At 42.4% G+C, this 17,536-nt stretch overlaps 1 protein-coding gene across 1 annotated transcript in view; it reads right to left on the minus strand.

The window, feature by feature from the left end:
* MCM3AP (minichromosome maintenance complex component 3 associated protein) overlaps positions 1-17,536 on the minus strand; it is a gene marked incomplete at its 5' end in the record, with an annotated part of 28,416 nt that overhangs the window by 10,068 nt on the left and 812 nt on the right. The window contains 16 exons of the mRNA XM_082483257.1: positions 299-496; positions 1,939-2,091; positions 2,605-2,718; positions 3,298-3,429; positions 5,032-5,132; positions 6,103-6,293; positions 6,989-7,233; positions 8,449-8,609; positions 9,186-9,348; positions 9,998-10,266; positions 10,486-10,683; positions 11,172-11,311; positions 12,265-12,461; positions 12,920-13,067; positions 16,467-16,545; positions 17,240-17,463. Coding sequence (XP_082339383.1) covers positions 299-496; positions 1,939-2,091; positions 2,605-2,718; positions 3,298-3,429; positions 5,032-5,132; positions 6,103-6,293; positions 6,989-7,233; positions 8,449-8,609; positions 9,186-9,348; positions 9,998-10,266; positions 10,486-10,683; positions 11,172-11,311; positions 12,265-12,461; positions 12,920-13,067; positions 16,467-16,545; positions 17,240-17,463 — 2,713 coding nt within the window. The remainder of the gene's footprint in view (positions 1-298; positions 497-1,938; positions 2,092-2,604; positions 2,719-3,297; positions 3,430-5,031; positions 5,133-6,102; positions 6,294-6,988; positions 7,234-8,448; positions 8,610-9,185; positions 9,349-9,997; positions 10,267-10,485; positions 10,684-11,171; positions 11,312-12,264; positions 12,462-12,919; positions 13,068-16,466; positions 16,546-17,239; positions 17,464-17,536) is intronic.

Raw genomic sequence — 17,536 nt, forward strand, 5'->3', positions numbered from 1 at the left:
TGGAAGCAAGATTCTTGGTTGTAGTTTTTAGTGTAAAACAGGTACTTTAACCAAATTCAAGAAACACTAAGACCTGAGAAGTACTGCAGGCACTTTAGAAAGTTGCCATTAATAGAAGGGTTTCGTTAGGTTGCAGTCTTTGTCATGGCATTTGTGTAGCAAGGGTCTTTCTGGGGGTATTTGAGAACAAACAGTTTTGCAAAACTGTTCACAATGAAGGTTCAAAGAGGCCTACTTTGTAACTTACCTTCCAGAAATCAAACAGATTGCCAACTGCTGTTACTGTAAGTATCCTTACCTTGTGCAAGAGATCCCCAGCTTTCCGCCATTCCCCAGGTTTACAATTCTCTTGCATAAGTTTTCCATGTCTATAGGCCACTCAGCACTGGGGGACAGTGCTTTCAGTTTATTTTTTGGATCTGCACAACAGGGAGCAGCTGGAAACGCCCTCATTTGACGTTTCAACTTTGTTCGAGCTGCCACTGCCTCTCTCCACCTTTGGAAGAGAATAGATGAAAAGGTCACATTAATAAACTCTTCTGCAGACCAAACATGTTTTCTCATCTTTGCTCTTCAGACTGGACTGGGCTCTCAAAAACTCCAAAAGTCAGTCTGCCCAGGGTAAGTGCGAAGTGGTGCCTGTGGGTGCTGCAGCGGGCTCAGGCTGTTTTTCTACACGCAGACAAAGTCTGAGCTCAAACAGAGGTTGCACAGGACACAACCTGCCAGCTGTACACATGAAGTGTCCAAAAGGGGCAACTGCGTGCCCCATTCGAAAAAACAGTGCAGACAAAAGGAAGCAGCCTTCTGCTTAGCAAGCTGCACTTGCTCTCAGTGGCCAAAGAGATCACAGGAGGGAAGCAGGATTACCACTCTTCCATCTCATCCCTTCCTCAGCTGTCCTAGCTGTGCTCCCCAGGCAAAAGTTCAAGCATCGTTTTCTTTCCCAGTTTTCAGCGTGTTTATTCCTAGCACACAGAGCGTTTTACAATGATCCATTATAAAGCTTCTCTGATACCTCAAGCACTTGCTGAAAATACTGCAATAGATGTCATGAAGTAAGAAAGGTATATTTCTATTTTTCTTGTTCTGTTTTTAAGGAACATTTGAAAAGGCAAATTCACCAACAAGGAGAGAACATATAAGAAAGCCTTTATCATTAGATGCTAGTCTATTTTTCTATGACCAAAGGATTCGAAACATGTACCACCCAACAATTTTATAACACAAAAATTTATGAATTGAAATCTTTTATTTTGTTTCCTCAGGTATTTTAAGGGCTTATAAAAAAACATTCCTGCACCATCCAGTTTTCTTAACTGCTGCATGTACATTTGTTTCATGTATCTTTAGACTCCTCCTTAACCTCTCCTATTGCACTGAAGCTGATTTATGCATGCCTTGAAGAAACACATGAACTCAGTGTTAAGACAGAAAGAACTCTGCAAGGGAAGGTGCTCCACAATAAAGAGACTAGCCTGCTGCTTTCTCTTGAGCAGTGAGAAGTGCCACTCAAAACACACCTCAACCTGACTGCACAGGGGCAGCACAGCACAGGTAGAAATGAATCTCTGACTTGGAGCATCACAATAGCTACTGAACACTTCGCACACATCTAGAAAAACGCGCATCCAACAGAAAGAATAAAAGCAGAAATTACTACAAGCTTCTAGATAGAATGAAGCTGAAATTTCCTACCAAGCTCATTACCTGACTCTAATGAGGCGTGCTCCCCTCCCCACATACACCTAAGTAACTTATTAGAGACTGATAATAAGACCGTAAGTCTACACCTATAGTGGAAACAAGACGACAGAAAAAACAAACAAACAAACAACCCAAACCAAAAACACAGCCAGACAGCTGTAGTTCAAACTATTAACTGCTCCATGCCAATGCTGCCAAGAAAAGCAGTTGTGTCACAGGGCGGCAACTCACCGCTGCAAGTACTTGCAGAAACACTGGAGCTCCTGAAGGGTTTCCTTAGCAATCTGGAAAATCTCATCCTCCAGGAAGAGGTCCATGACATGACCACAGACAACTTCTGAACACCGGGCAATACGGGCTTGCCGGTCTCTTTCTAAGGCACATCTAGTTCAAAATGAAACAAACCAAGACCTCTAGTGAGATTGAGACTGCAGGAAATGCCAATACAATTAGCTGAGGTGCAAACAGGGAAGACCATCACATTTAGAAACATGAGAGATTTTCCACACTTCTACTCTATGGCCCTTCTAAATAAGGCCTGTAATCGATTAGAGGTCATTCAAGTTTTGCGCTGATCATGGGCTTCCAAAGAAGGGTCTACAAGAGAGCCCATAGCTGAGTGGTAAGGGAGTCAGAAAAAAAATAAGCACACAGAGCAGCCTTGTCCTAGACAAAGCCTCTATTTCGTCCACCGTGGAGGACTGCTGCTGCCTGACACAGTGCAACTGCAAACTGGTAGCCCACTGTACAATCACGTACCCTTATCCTCTCTTTAAAGTAGCTTATTGAAGATGAACTCAGAGAAGGCCAAGCAAGAAGTCCATCCCTCCCTAATAAATTCTTACCCTTAGAAAAGCATCCTACAGCAAAGTACAGCATACAGTATGTTGTACGTACTTTAACTCATTGGCTGAAGCTTCTTGAACACTCTCCTTTATTACTTCTTCCATTAACTCTATACCCACCAATTGGCTCAACTGCTTTATTAACTCTTCTCTTTCTTGCTTTTGCCTGGAAGGACAAAGAAGAGATTTACATAAGTTGCAAGACAAGAGTGGCAAGATTTACACAAGTGAAAAGACTTACAATGGCAAACCTGCCACTTAGTTACACAAGCTTAAAATTAAGTTTCCACTAGCTGGTTTCTCTCTCTAAAGATAAAGAGCTTTGCATGGAGCCAGGTTTCCCTCAAAAATACAGATAGATAACAACGGGGTTATTTTATTCTTACCCCAGTAAGCTACTGACAAGTAGCTCAGTAGCTCAATCAGGAGGAAAAGTTCCTGCATACAGCAGGACTGGGATGCATCTCCCTCTCTGGAAGCTCTGGGTGAATAAAAGTTCCCAAAATTCCCACTCACCATTTTCACCTCACCTCTGTGAGGTCACCAAAATACTAACTAGCAGATCACCTGAGAATACAGAAGCAACAGCCTGCCTGATCCCAGGGCAGTTCAAGGTGAGATAAACTGAGTGCTGTCAGCGTGACATATGAGCACACGTGCAAGGACTCAGGTTGGCACCAGCTGTCGTTATATTGCGTAAGGATGTATACAGCCTACCCCACCCACAGCAAAAGCAGTGACTCACCTCTCTTCCTCTACTCTGCGCCTTTCCTCTTTGACACGCTCCTTTTCCTCGCTAAGCACACTTCCAACCACTTGTCTGAGGATCTCCCCCATCACTTCAGTCACGAGTTCCTCCACGGTGGCCTCCGAGGTGCTATGCAGAAACAGCAATTCTTTTTTCAAAGCCAGAAAGTTTTCATTCAAAGCCCTATGTCTGTGCTTTTCTCAAGCACACCTTTGCTCCATTGTGGTGGGCTGATTCCAGCCACCAGCCAAACACCCGCACTGCTACTGGCTAACTCCCCTCCCCACATCAGGACAGAGGAGAAAATAGGAAGAACAAAAGCAAGAAAACTCATGGCTGGAGATAAAGACACTGGTGAAGGGAAAAAACCCACACCCATACCTACCAAGCAAAGCAAAGGAAGTCAGCCACCACATCCCACAGGCAGACCAATGCCCAGACAGTCTCCAATCAATGGTGAACCTGGAAGCCAGAAAATCACACCACCTTCTTCCTTTAACCCAGCTTTATTGCTGACCATGACATCACATGATATGGGCTTCAGTCTATCTGGGTCAGCTGCCCTAGCTATGTCCCCTCCCAGCCTCTGGCACACCCCTAACCTACTCAGGGGGTGCAGAGTGGTGTAGGGAGACAGTTAAGACGTCTCAATAGGAGACGGTAGTCAAAATGTCTCAAAATTCGCTTACCACAAGCAGACCAGCCACATCCTGTTTGTAACAGGGGCAAGGAGCACCCAAAACTTGCCAACCAAGCTGCAAGATGTGCCAAAGTTGTCTGCCAACATGGTACACATGACCACCAAGGGGTACATCAGGAGCAGCCATCTTCCAAGATACTTGTTACAACACACGACCAACTGCTAAAGATTGGCTGAGCAGAAGTAACACCTATACTGATTGATCAAGTATCAAGCAGACATTGACTATAAATTGGTGCCATGTCCCTCTACAATTGGGACCCTGGAACCCCTGCCATTGTTGTGATCTGAGGATTGTGAGTCAACAGGATGCTGCTGACACTAGAGGACTGTCGGGACACCACAGGCCTATGATGGTGACCATACTCTTGTTGTGCTTCTTAATACTGCTTCTCTCTCCTGCCTTTCCTCTACTTCCTCCTTTACTCTATTGCTCGTTTCAGTAATCATTGCTGGGAGATAACAATAACGCTTTAGTAGGTGGCATTTGACCTTGTTTGTCTTTTAATCTCATGTGTGGAATCATTATGGGTCTTCCCAGATCCTCCACTGGACCGGGACGTGACAAGTGGGTAACAAGGAAGACCTTGAGCCTGTGCTGTTCAGCAATAACCAAAACATTGGTACATTAATAACACTGTTTTGGTCACAAATCCACATCCACAACTCTACTAACTACCTTGGAGAGGAAGCATTATTTGAAGCAGAGAAGCAGCCAGATCTGGACTTACTCCTCTTGTCCCTCTTTGGGCACCTTCCCTTCCACAAGACACATTTCTCATGGCAGCAGTGTGAGTGTCATGCAAGGCAAGGTTTACAGAGGTTTGCAGTTAGCCTTCCATTAGGCTAACTGGTGTGTAACAGAGAGGTTGCAGACATCTGAAGAAGACCTGCTTTTCCCTCAACTCTATAAGTAAGACCACTACAGACCTTGCCTTGCTTAGTTTTATGATCTTCAATTTGCTGTAGCACCACCATGTGCGCAGCTTTGACAACAGACTCCAGGAATACCAGCAATAAATGCTCTTTACCAGAGGGCAGCAGTCACGTAAGCCACTCCTGCTCTGCTGACTTCGCCACACTCTCCTTTGAGGACATCATGCACAAGCCCATCCACCACTTCAGCGATGTCCTACAACACAGCAGAGGAAGCAGCTGAAGCAAGATGCAGTTCTGCTCAGGACAGCCTGGGCTCACATGTGAATTGGGAGCAAGGCTTTTCAGCCTTGTTTAACTGACTGCAATTAGCAACATCATCTGTACTTACAAACTAAGCTAACTTAATCAAACATAACAGCCTGGAAATTTTAGACTATCTAAAAGATTATTAACAGCCCAGAAACAAAAGCAGCTTCCTGTACTAAATATCAGCAAGTCAAGTTAGGAAATAATAGTTAAGAAAAGTGAATTTTGAGAGGGACTCCTATTTTCTTACTTCAGAGTTTCTCTCATTCTAACTTATTTAATTCCAAGTGACCAGATCTAATCTTCACTGAAACGCAGCCACATTTAGGTAGAATACGGCAGCTGTACTTTACAAAGCAATGAGACACTCCCAGATGGGTTCAGCATTAGTACATACCTAAACATATGTGGAATGGAGAAAAAGGGGAACAGCACAGATACACAGGGTACATATTCAAGACCCAACATTAATAATCATATAACCACAAGAAGAAACTTTGTCATGTCTCATTTGAAACATGAGCCATTAAGAAACAGTTCAATACTATTCACTAAAGAGAAGTTTACCTACTAATTCAAAAGATAACCACTTTCTACTGTCACTTTCTGACTCTCTCCTTAGAGGTTTCTCAAATAAATGCCAAACAGACAGGACTACTTATCCTATGAAGGAGTCAAAGCAAGCACTGACATTTCAGACTTGCAGCTGAACTCACTTAAGACTTTCTCTTTTCAGAACAGTCCAAGGAAACAACTTCTCAAAGCATCCAAGGCACTGAAGCAGGAAGTGTCTCCTTTTGACTCTACATAACACATGCAGATTCTGGAAAACTAAAACAACCTAAGAACTCAGTTACCTTTTATTATGTTTCACAGATCTTTCCCAAATACTTCATGATGGTTTTAAGTTTCCTTACTGTGTCTGTGTAGACAGGCTGAGGTTTTGAAGAGAGAGGCTCAGGTTGTCCAGCAGGCTGGGAGATTGCCTGCGCAGGAGGCAGCACTGGCACAAGCTGACGAGGTAACAGTGAGGGCAGAAGATGAGCTGGGGGCTGGACTCTTACTCCTGCGGCATCTAAATCCACACCTTTGCTTTCCACCCTTCCTTCTTGGGAGAGGGGAAGAGAAAAATTAAGGAAACCAGGTCAATCATAAATAGATGCAAAACTATTCTTATCTTCAAAAGCTGGCTTGTCTGATAAAACTCATCAGGTCATAAAACGAGTCCATAATAGAAGCTTGCTTCCTTAAAGCTAAAAATAGAATTCTATCATGAGTATTTTATACAAAAGATTCAAAAATTTCATTGCACATTACCTTCCATACCAAGTACATACATCTCCAATAAAACAACTGTTTTAAGTCAAGTACACCTAGCACCTACACTGTACTTTCTGTACATCTGTGCTTTCAACAAGGACAAAAAAAAGCATATGTTCAGCTAACTTGAAAAACAACATGATTACACACACAGTGGGGAAAAAAACAATTGCAATACATATCTGCAAACTGAAAATGGAAGCTGGCTATCTGAAATAGGCAAACATCTAGCTATTTAACCTATGTTGGCGTACTCATTTCTATTAGCGTGTTTCTTGTATTGGGAAATATATTAATCAGGTTGCTTCTTAGCTTTTACAGATACATTTAAATCAAAACATGATTTCATTTACATCCAAATTTCCATGCAACTTCAACCCATATGAGACAAGAACAGTTTCCGTTTTGTAAAATAAAACTACTCACAGTACTGACCAAGCAGTATGTTCCTAAGCAGTATCTAAAATACATGTTCGCTCTTACCTATTGCTTCCATGCTGGATTTTTGGCTACTACTAGCTTGATCCACAGAGGCACTTCCACCAGTATACTTGTTCTGTCCGTTGAAGCTGGACACAGGCATATGGTGAGGCACCGAGGGCAAGGGCCCACCGTTTACAACTTCTCCAACTGAGACAGTTAGCTTCTGGCTGACAAACATTGATTTACGTGGCTTAGGTAATCCATCTGGCTCCAAGAAAGCTGAGCGATTCAGCTCCACGTAAGCACTGGGGAAAAATAAAAAACAGGCGTGCATCCTCAAGGCTCCAGTAACCTATAGGTTTTCAGCTGGACAGCTTAGCAGGGCAAAGTGAGATGGGCACTGGGCACTCCAGGATTGCTCCCTGTAGCCCGGATCTCAACCTTTGGCTGGAACTAGAGCAGGGAAGGCAGAGAGCATTGTCCTCACAGCTATTCTCCTGGGACAGAGTACAACCTGCACTAACATTTCTGGGTACCCTTGTGGACTATTCTGTCTCTTTCTCCTTTTAACCTTTATCTACCATGTATATTATCTGTGCACATTTTACCTACACTACATCCCACATGACAGATGCCATGGCTGTCTACAGAAGTAATTTTAAAAACTGCAATCTTCTTCCAATCTTGGCACCTGTAGTCTGGCCAATTTATTATTTCAAAACAAAATGTTAACAGAAAATAGAGCACTAACTGGTATGCTCAAGTTTTTTGCCTTCTCCCATCTCTTGAGATTGCAAATCTGTATAAGTACACCTTACAATTTATGTATTTCCATAGCACACACTCTTATCTGCAAACTGTTGGCCTCCAGCATCCTCTAAAAACTGGTTTGCACTGTTCATCCTGCCCTACATGCATCACCATAACGCCAGTTTCCTGGGAAGCAAAACTGTATCCTCAATTCCTACAGAGCTGCAGTTTATGACAATTCAAATGCAAGATAAGAACTTAAAACAATTATTTTTTTTTCCCTAGGCTATCCACAGTTTCTTTCTAGGGAGGAAGTCCCTGGAGTCCAGTGTAGACCAAGCTCAATATCCAGTCTCTCCTTTGGGGGACATGTTTCTCTTGTTTTTTCACTATCTTCCAGAAGGCTGAATGAATTTTGTATCCTTGAAATCCTTTGTCACCAAGTAAAAAAACATATACAAGTGCAAAAAAAATCTACTGTGGGAAGTCACAGTAGTTACAGGGATACAAGCCCCATTTCTTTAGGGAAAGATGCAAAATTAAAGAACTTTTCACAATTACATCAACAAAAATGGAACACATTATAATAATTTGCACCCATCACTATCCTAGCGCTTTGCTTACAGAGCCCAGCTCCTACTCTTTGCCTGTTCTATTCTTTTTCTGGTTGCAAACTGCAGGAGCAGCTGATCCACATTAACGGTTCACCTAACATCAGTCTAGCCCCACTAGCCATATTAAGGCACAGACATCCTCTTCCTTCCACTTACCCATCAGACACACTCAGGCCATAATAACTTATAAAATCAGTTGCTTCCTCACAGTCTTTGAACAGTAGCATGCGGACCAGGTGATCCAAGGGAAACACTGTACATCTTTGGGTGCTCACAGTGTAGGCAATATTGAGAGATTTGAGAGCATCTTTACGAATCTGAGGGGAAATAAAAGAAAAAGCCACACAACCTCTAAGTTAATGACCCCAAAATACACTATAAAGTGTACTATAAACACGAAAATCACATTTAAAAGAAATCAGTACTCTGTCATCAAACATCCACACAAACAACTATTCAGATTTAAATTTCTTTTGAAATTCTATGCACTTGCTTTCTAGTTTCTGCTACTCTTCGATGCTGCTCATTTTGAGCATATCCCTTTGTGATTTCTGTGCAGAAGAAAAAGCTTGCAAGGCTTCTGAAAGTGCAGGTTGATACTTCCTTTGCAAAAGTTTCAGGCCTGCTTCTCTGCTTTCCAATTATTTTCAGGGGAAATACTATGTATTTGCACACAGTAATGGGAAAAAGTGCTGAGAAGAGCATTTTAGTGTTTACCATTTATATCACAGCACAAAACTCTTGATAAATTTGAAACGCTTTTGAAGAAGCAAAAATAAAATTATTTTTAAGGCTACATATTTACCAAGTTTTCTGCTAAGACTTCCTCCCAAAAGTCCCAGACTGTTTTACTGATTAACACTTTAAAAAATATCCATCTGCCTTTTTCTTACCTGGTTGAAATAACAATGTAAGAGACAGGCGTTCAGATAGGAAGCTGCTTGCACTAACTTGAAAAACCTCACAAAGTTGTTGCTGTTTAATGCAGCAAAAGCTTGAACTGCAAATCTAACTTCAGGAGAGTTTCTAACCTCTGGATGAAACTGCTGTACTTCTCTGCGGAGACAAAAGACAAAGACAAACCTTTTGCTTCAGTATTAACAATCACAAAACAAACGGCTGTGAATTAAATTTGCAGCATTATTTACTGATCATTAATCTTCTAATGATGCTTGCACAATCAACATATGATTATTTAGGTACATCAGCCCAACATCTAGGGAGGAAGGCAGCTAAGAGGTTGACCAGAAGAGCGAAGTATGACTCTACCCACAAAACAGTTTTTGCTTGGTCCAACTGCAGACAGAGCAGTGAACCTTGGATACCACTCTGGGAAGAAAAAAAAAAAATATTTCCTTGATTGAGAACAGTGAAGATTTAACTTTCTTTTTGTTTGGTTGGTTGTTTTTTTGGTTTGTTTTGTTTGTTTTTTTGGGGTTTTTTTTTTTTTTTTACTGCCTGCAGAGTTACTCAAGGAGATAAAACAAAGCTTTTATTTTCTTTTTTTCTTTTCTCAAAAAAAATACACTTTTTAAAATGACCTATTAAAAGATTCAAATAAAACATTACTAGAGTACAATTTCTTCGGCAAAAAAAAATTTGCAACTAAGCTCTTCACTTGCATTACAATTTGTCTGGACTTAATTCTAATCTCAATTCTTCCCAGAGGCAAAGACAGAAAACAAACAATATCTGTTGTTCCTACCTGAGAATATCACCCTTGTTGAGATTCAGCAAGACATTATAACCTCTGAACTCTGCTTCACTCTTGCAGTAAATCCCCTTGTTAGCCAAGTCTTGATACATCTCCTTCAAGCTCTGCAGGCATTTAGTCATGTTCTCATTGTTGATTTTGGCATCAAAGGAGGACATGGGCTCTTCACACAAGTGGTGAGCACAATGGATGTGAAAGCGAGTGCACTTCTCAATCAGAGACACCATCAGTGGGTTGCAGAGATGTTGCTGAGTTATATCCTAAACAGAATAACAAAGCAAGCGTTGCATGTACTTCTAAACTACAGTTGAAGAGCACAGGCATCTGGTACTACATTTGAAAAACTCATTTCAACTGTGCTTTGAGTCACTTTGCAATTCAAAACATTTCAATTACTATTGCTTTTTGCTTCACTTTTTATGGCATTATGTGATCTTTTGCTTTCTATCATCAAACATCTCCATCTGCCAAGTGCTTACCTTTCTTATTCCACGAGTTCTGTTCCAGACAAAGTCGTACCATTCTCGGTAGTTTCCTTCTCCTTGATCCATAATGTTTGTCACTAAATAGTCCATGGTCATGCTCAACACCTCAGAGGGTCTCAATTCATGGGGTAAAGGTTCCTCCTGATCTGCTGAAGACCTGCTATATTCCTTGATTGCTGCCGCATGATCTACCTGCAAGATATGGAGAAAAGAATCAGTCTAAGGAGCATGTTCCAACTTTTCAGGAATATAGAGGATTTCATTCCATCCATACCTTTATTTTAGCAAGGAGCAGACTATTAAAGGAGTTTCTCCACTTTTTACACTAACAGCCCACATCCATTCTGCTACAATAGCAAATGTATTTTATTTTCTTTTATGATAGGAACCGAAGTGTTGACTTATTCTCAAACTCATAACCAATGTATACTTCCTATAGTTTTAGAACAATAGTTCTAAAAGCCTGTCTGTAGCTAAAGAAAAGACATGACTTAGAGTGAAAATGCAATTCTCTAGCCTTCTTGTTCTACAATGGGGAATTGAAAGACATTAATGAAATGGCCTCCAGAATTTTTCCACCAGAATTAGCCCTGTAATCAACGAAACACTGACACCTTTATATAAGCAGCAAGCAAACACGACCTGGGAATAACAAACCCCTGCATACAAAGGGCTCATACCTTGTCAGATCCTAGAAGCAATTCAAAGATACTGAGCTGGTTTCTCGTCTCCCTCATGTAGCGCTCCTTTTCAGGACACATGTCTGGGCAAGTGCCAACAACAGTCTTTGCTTTGCCAAGATCAGTCCTTTTTATTCGAGCTAAAAAAAAGAATAAATAAAACTGAACAAACACTAAGCATCTCTTGATTTTGTTTTCATGACAAGCTATTACCCTGATGTGCCAACACAGCCCTAAGCATGCCAGGTGCCTCAGCTAGAGTCTGTACATTGGTCAATGGATGGATGTCAAGAAGTACATTGCTCAGCAACAATTCACAAAAAAAAGCTGGTGGGAAAAGGTCTCAAGAGATTCCCATCCTACATCTACTTAGACCAAGGCTGTACCCACACCTTGGCGTGGTCAGAAATGCACAAGAATGGATTTCTCTCACTCTGGGACTTGTCCCAATGCTGCACCACTCCTTTGGTGAAGTTTCTCCTATTGTCCCACCTGGACATCAAGAGTTCTGCTGAAAAGACTGAAGCTTCTAAAAGACATCCAACGTTTTGTGTCCTAATTAAGCACTGGCAATTTCACAATTCCACATCAAGTGGATGAGAAATTTGTTTGTCGATATTAAACACCAGATCTTAAATTAAAAGTAGGGTCAGCTTTGAAATGGCAAGAACAGAATAGAAGGCTTTACAACCCAGCACTGTGAAACAAAGGCCCATTTCCTGAAATAATTACCAGCTGTGTAGCAGTTTGAACTTAGTGAAACATGGTTAGGCTTTAGGTAGCTTGCTTCAAAGAGCCTGCAGTGATGCAAATCTCCCTACATGGACTCCTTCACAGAAGACGAACAGTCTGCTATTCACTTTCCACAAGAAATATGCATGTGTAATACGTAAAACAGATTTGTGCATGTCCAGCAAGAAATTAATGTATATATGTACATATGTACAATAGAAGAGTATTTTACAGACAGATCCATGTTAAACTCCCTCTTTAAAGCCATTTTCATAATACCACAACAGCTTGGCAACAGATACCAAACACATTTCTTTCCAGCAGAGAAGTAGATGTTACACTCATTAATTTGTATAATAACCTTGTCGCATGATTTTGTCCCTTTGGTCCAAAAGACGGTATCTTTCTTCAGATGTCTCGGCAACTAATCCTACCAGGTTACCAAGAGATGACAATGAAGCTCCCAAGGCCTCCGAGCTCTGCCCTTCAGAACTAGAATCAAACAGATCTGCTTCAAACTGCAGTGCCTTTCGAAGACCAGGCTTCTTTGCTGGAGAACTAAAAATAGAAGATTTTTTTATCAATAATGCATTAATGCATGCCCCAGACTTAATCAGTTCACTGTTCTTTAGGACATCAATGTCTCTGTTTAGAAGAATATTTTGTTCACAAAGCAACATATCACATAAATGAAGTATGCATTGATGTACTAAGGTTGTTATGAGCTAAATCTAGCGCCGGGAGTTAATGCTTCACTATTGCAGGTATTGTTACGCATGTTGTTATGAACAAAATATTCAAAAGAAACATTCAGGCCAAAGTAAGAGGCCTTAATATGCAGTTAAAAGTATCTTTCCGACAAAGTGTGAGATCTGTGAGCTTGTAATTCAGGCAAACCAGGAGACCAGGGAAGCACGATCCCCGATAAGAACATGACTATTTGGCACACACTGATCATCGTTATTCCCCATGCACCCTCTTTCCTGCCAGGTGGATTCCCAGAGGAGCAGACATACCTTTTACCAGGCATGACGCTGCCGGCAGAGGATCTTATTAAAGATTTTCGAAGAGGGGAATGCTGATAGTTTTGCTCTTCACTGCTTTGCCTTCCTTCATCTTCACCTGCTTTTTTCTCCTTGGATGAAAATTCTATTTTTGCTGGACCTGAAGTGACATATAAATATGAAGCCAGTTGCTTGCCAAATAGTTTAATCAACAACTCTTTTTTCCTCATGGGAGTAGTGGTGAGCAGTTTGTTTAAAAAAATAGTATGAGAAAATAAAACTAAGAATCACAGTTTTGTACACGAATGCAAAGTTTCCAGGATAACCTGCACTAGAAGCTGTACCAAGTAAGTCTAACAATTGCTAGTCAGCTTCACTGTTCTATAAAGAATCAGTATTTTTCAATAAAATATGACTTTGCAGTAACTATAACTGGTCATCAGATTGTCAGTAAATGAAGTCTGATCATCACCCAAATTTAAGTTCTCTCAGGTTTGCGATATAATCCAAAAGTCATAAGTCTCTACAGGATATGAAATCCACTTCACCTATGTAAACCACAATTCCCAGTGCTCCTGCTGAAGCATTTTAATTATTTATTTCACATACCCAAGCTTAGACTGAGACTGGCATGCTTTCTCATCTGCAACTTGCAGGAAGGGAGAATTTCTTCTCTCAAGTACAAATTTTCAACCAGTTGGATTTCTTAAATTCTCTCAGATTAGTTGTTTTAGAATATTGCCATTCACATTTCTATAGATTTAACACCACAATAAAGTGACAAAGGCAACCAGGCACCCCTATAGCTGCTGCTTCAAGATGTTAATTCTCAGGAAGACAGCTCTGCAGCTGTTCATGTTCTGGAAGGCAAGTTTGTGGTTGGTCAAAGCTGTGGTGAACCATTCCTTTGCTGACAGCATTAGTGTATCTCAAAGGCACACACACAGCAGTCATAAAGCTAAAGAAAGGGAAGCACCAGACGATTCAAGTATTGGTGAACAACTGATGTTCGCACCTCTCACCCTAATCCCAAGCAGGGTCTGGAATCCAGGTTTTCCCATTTTTGAACTTAGTTCTTGTGAGGCCAACCACGCACACTGTTGTCTCTTTCTGGTTCAATCAGTATGTAATTGTTGATACACACAACAGCAACCTCAGCAACACAGACACTTGCCCCAGGGTACTCCTTAACTTCTCAGGACACTTTCCTGAAAGCTGGAAGCCCACATCCCAGCCCATGCACTGAAGCAGGCAGCAAGGCACTTGAAACTGGGTTTTCTTACATCCCCAAAGAACATCCTGCTTCTAGATAGGAGCACAAAGTTAACATCACCATATTCCTTTTGTGTGGCTGCATGAATGGTTTTAAATTCTCTTGTAAAACTACACTGGTATTTCAAATGTCTTCAGCTCTTTCATATAGCTGAAACAGCATTTTGGCTCAGATCAAGCAAAATGTTTTAGACAGCAGGAATTTAAGAAAGAAACAGTGCAATTTCCAACTGTGATTTGCAGTCGCTCACTTAAAACTCACTCAATACCAGAGAACAGTACTGTGGATGCTGGAAGTTTACACAGCTTACAAAAGCAACTGGCTAACTTGACAAGACAAAAAAATTCTCAAAGGGCTAAGACACCCCTTCTGGCTCCCAGGGTTCCCGAGTCATACACTGTTAAAGGCTGAGAAATTAGTCTGGAAGCCATTACATGCTTCATCCTGTTCTTTTTCCCCTCCTCCGTATATTCACTATAAGCCTCTGCCAGACAAAACTAGCCACCATGTCATATAAAAGTCAGAACTATTTTTACGCTTCCGTAACGAATAACCTTCAGTGCTCCCAGAGCACAGTCTGATTATAAAAAGTCAAAGAGAACCATCATACTTCTGGAACTGTAACACTCCTACTGTGGAGAATCATAGAATTGTCTAGGTTGGAAGAGACCCTTGGGATCATCGAGTCCAACCATCTACCCTACTCTACAAAGTTCTCCCCTACACCATATCCCCCAACACCACCTCTAAACGTCTCTTAAACACATCCAGGGATGGTGACTCAACCGCCTCCCTGGGCAGTCTATTCCAATGCCCGACCACTCTTTCTGTGAAAAACTCTTTCCCAATGTTCAGTCTAAATCTACCCTGTTGGAGCTCGAAGCCATTCCCTCTTGTTCTGTCATTAATTACCTGTGAAAAGAGACCAGCACCAACCTCTCTACAGTGTCCTTTCAAATAGTTGTAGAGAGTGATGAGGTCTCCCCTCAGGCTCCTCCTCCTCAAACTAAACAGTCCCAGCTCCTTCAACCGCTCTTCATATGATTTGTTTGCTAGGCCCTTCACCAGCTTCGTTGCCCTCCTCTGCACTCGCTCCAGCACCTCGATATCTCTCTTGTAATGAGGTGCCCAAAACTGGACACAATACTCGAGGTGCGGCCTCACCAGTGTACAGGGTCACAATCACCTCCCTACTTCTGCTGGCCACGCTATTTCTAATACAAGCCAGGATGCCGCTGGCTTTCTTGGCCACCTGGGCACACTGCCGGCTCATATTCAGCCGCTTGTCAATTAGAACCCCCAGGTCTCTTTCTGCCAGGCAGCCTTCCAGCCACACTTCCCCAAGCCTGTAGCGCTGCATGGGGTTATTGTGGCCCAAGTGCAGGACCTGGCACTTGCCCTTGTTGAAACTCATACCATTGATGTTGGCCCCATGATCCAATCTATCCAAGTCTCTCTGTAGAGCTTCCCTATCCTCCTGGGAATCAACACTCCTGCTTAACTTGGTGTCATCTGCGAACTTGCTGGTGATACACCCTATGTCCTTATTGAGATCATCAATAAAGACATTAAACAGAAACGGTCCCAACACTGAGCCCTGAGGTACACCACTTGTGACCAGCCACCAGCTGGATTTAAATCCATTGAGCATCACTCTTTGGGACCTTCCAGTCAGCCAGTGCTTGATCCAGTGGATCGTAAGCTCATCCAGGCCATGCAAAGCCAGTTTTTCCACGAGAATTGTATGGAGGACAGTATCAAATGCTTTTCGAAAGTCCAGGTATACAATATCAACAGCCCTTCCCTCCTCCAACATTCTGGTTATCTTGTCATAGAAGGAGATCAGGTTCGTCTGGCAGGACCTGCCTTCCATAAACCCATGCTGACTAGGCCTGATCCCCGGGTCGCCCATTATGTGGGTTTTGATGGCACTCAAGATGACCTGCTCCATGACCTTCCCTGGTATCGAGGTTAGACTGACAGGTCTATAGTTACCTGGGTCCTCCTTTTTGTCTTTCTTATAGATGGCTGTTACATTTGCCACCCTCCAGTCCATTGGGACCTCCCCAGTTAGCCATGACTTCCTGTAAATGATGGAAAGCGGTTTGGCGAGCACATCTGCCAACTCTTTCAGCACTCTTGGGTGTAGCCCATCCGGTCCCATAGACTTCTGTGCATCTTGTGAACATCTTTGTATTGATCTCAGCACATCAGGAAACAAGAACAGGGCAGATGCCAAGCCATTTATGTATCACAGAGGAATCATATATGGAAACACAAACTTACTTGTTTTCTTCTTTTGCCAAAATGTTACTATGTCTTTATGCAACAATTTCGCTTTTTTTCTAGCAAGAGCTGCAGAGGCCTGAAAGAAAACAAAAGCAGAGTACTAAAACCTATTAGCATAACAACAGCAAAACATACACTACAGTTTTTGCCAGAGAAACATTTACTAATTTCCATAAAATTTTGGTTACTGCATTTTAATCTCTCACTTAAGACCTACATGCAACCAGCAGGACTGGGCATGTTTCCACAAAAATTGCTGCTTTTTGCTAGAGCCAGCTTAGAGCACTTGAGACAGAAGGTGTGCTTTTAAGCACAAAGCAGAAACAGAGCACACAGTCTCCAAACTGGCTCTTCAACACACCTCAGCACTGACTTAATGGCCGTATTTACAGCCAGCAGGTCACCCTACAGAGATGGCACGAGCTCACCTTACCCTTGGTGCTGCTGAGCCTGAGCAAGAATGCAGCAGCATATGTAATTCAGGTTTGGGCGACATGAGACAATAAACAGGGAAGATCTATTTGGTGTTTTGAGCTGGATGCTAACAGGACAGCTAAAGCCAGGCCGAGCTCTAACAGCTACCAAGCTTTAGTTGCAGCTCAGTACGCTTCTATCCCTGTCTGTAATACAACACTCACAATACAAAGCTTTCCCCCAGGGGAAAAACATACCGTATTACCAAACAGGGTTGCAGATCTCACTAGAGCTGGACCCATCTCAAGCACTCAAGATTTAAACCTGCTTTTGTGCCAACCCATTCTGACACTCACGTGATCAAAAAAGTGGAGAATAGCCATTTTCTTATTGCGCCTGGTCATGATCCGTCGAACTTTTACGAACTGGCCGAAGTGCTTCTCCAGCACCGTCCTGTCGTTGAGGTAATCAGGGACGTTCTTGCACTGGATGGCCGTCAGCTCGCCGGGAGACAGGCCCCCCAGCCCCTCCGTGCTCTCGCTGCCCTGAGGCCGGCGGGCGGGGGTTGCGGGGACGGCATCTGTAAAGCGAAGTGACACCCGGTCGGCAGGGTGTCGCCCGGCTCCCCCTCCCTACCCCTGCTCCCCCGCAGC

Source organism: Vanellus vanellus (assembly GCF_965231255.1).
Source record: "Vanellus vanellus genome assembly, chromosome: 5".
In the NCBI taxonomy this organism is placed as follows: domain Eukaryota; kingdom Metazoa; phylum Chordata; class Aves; order Charadriiformes; family Charadriidae; genus Vanellus; species Vanellus vanellus.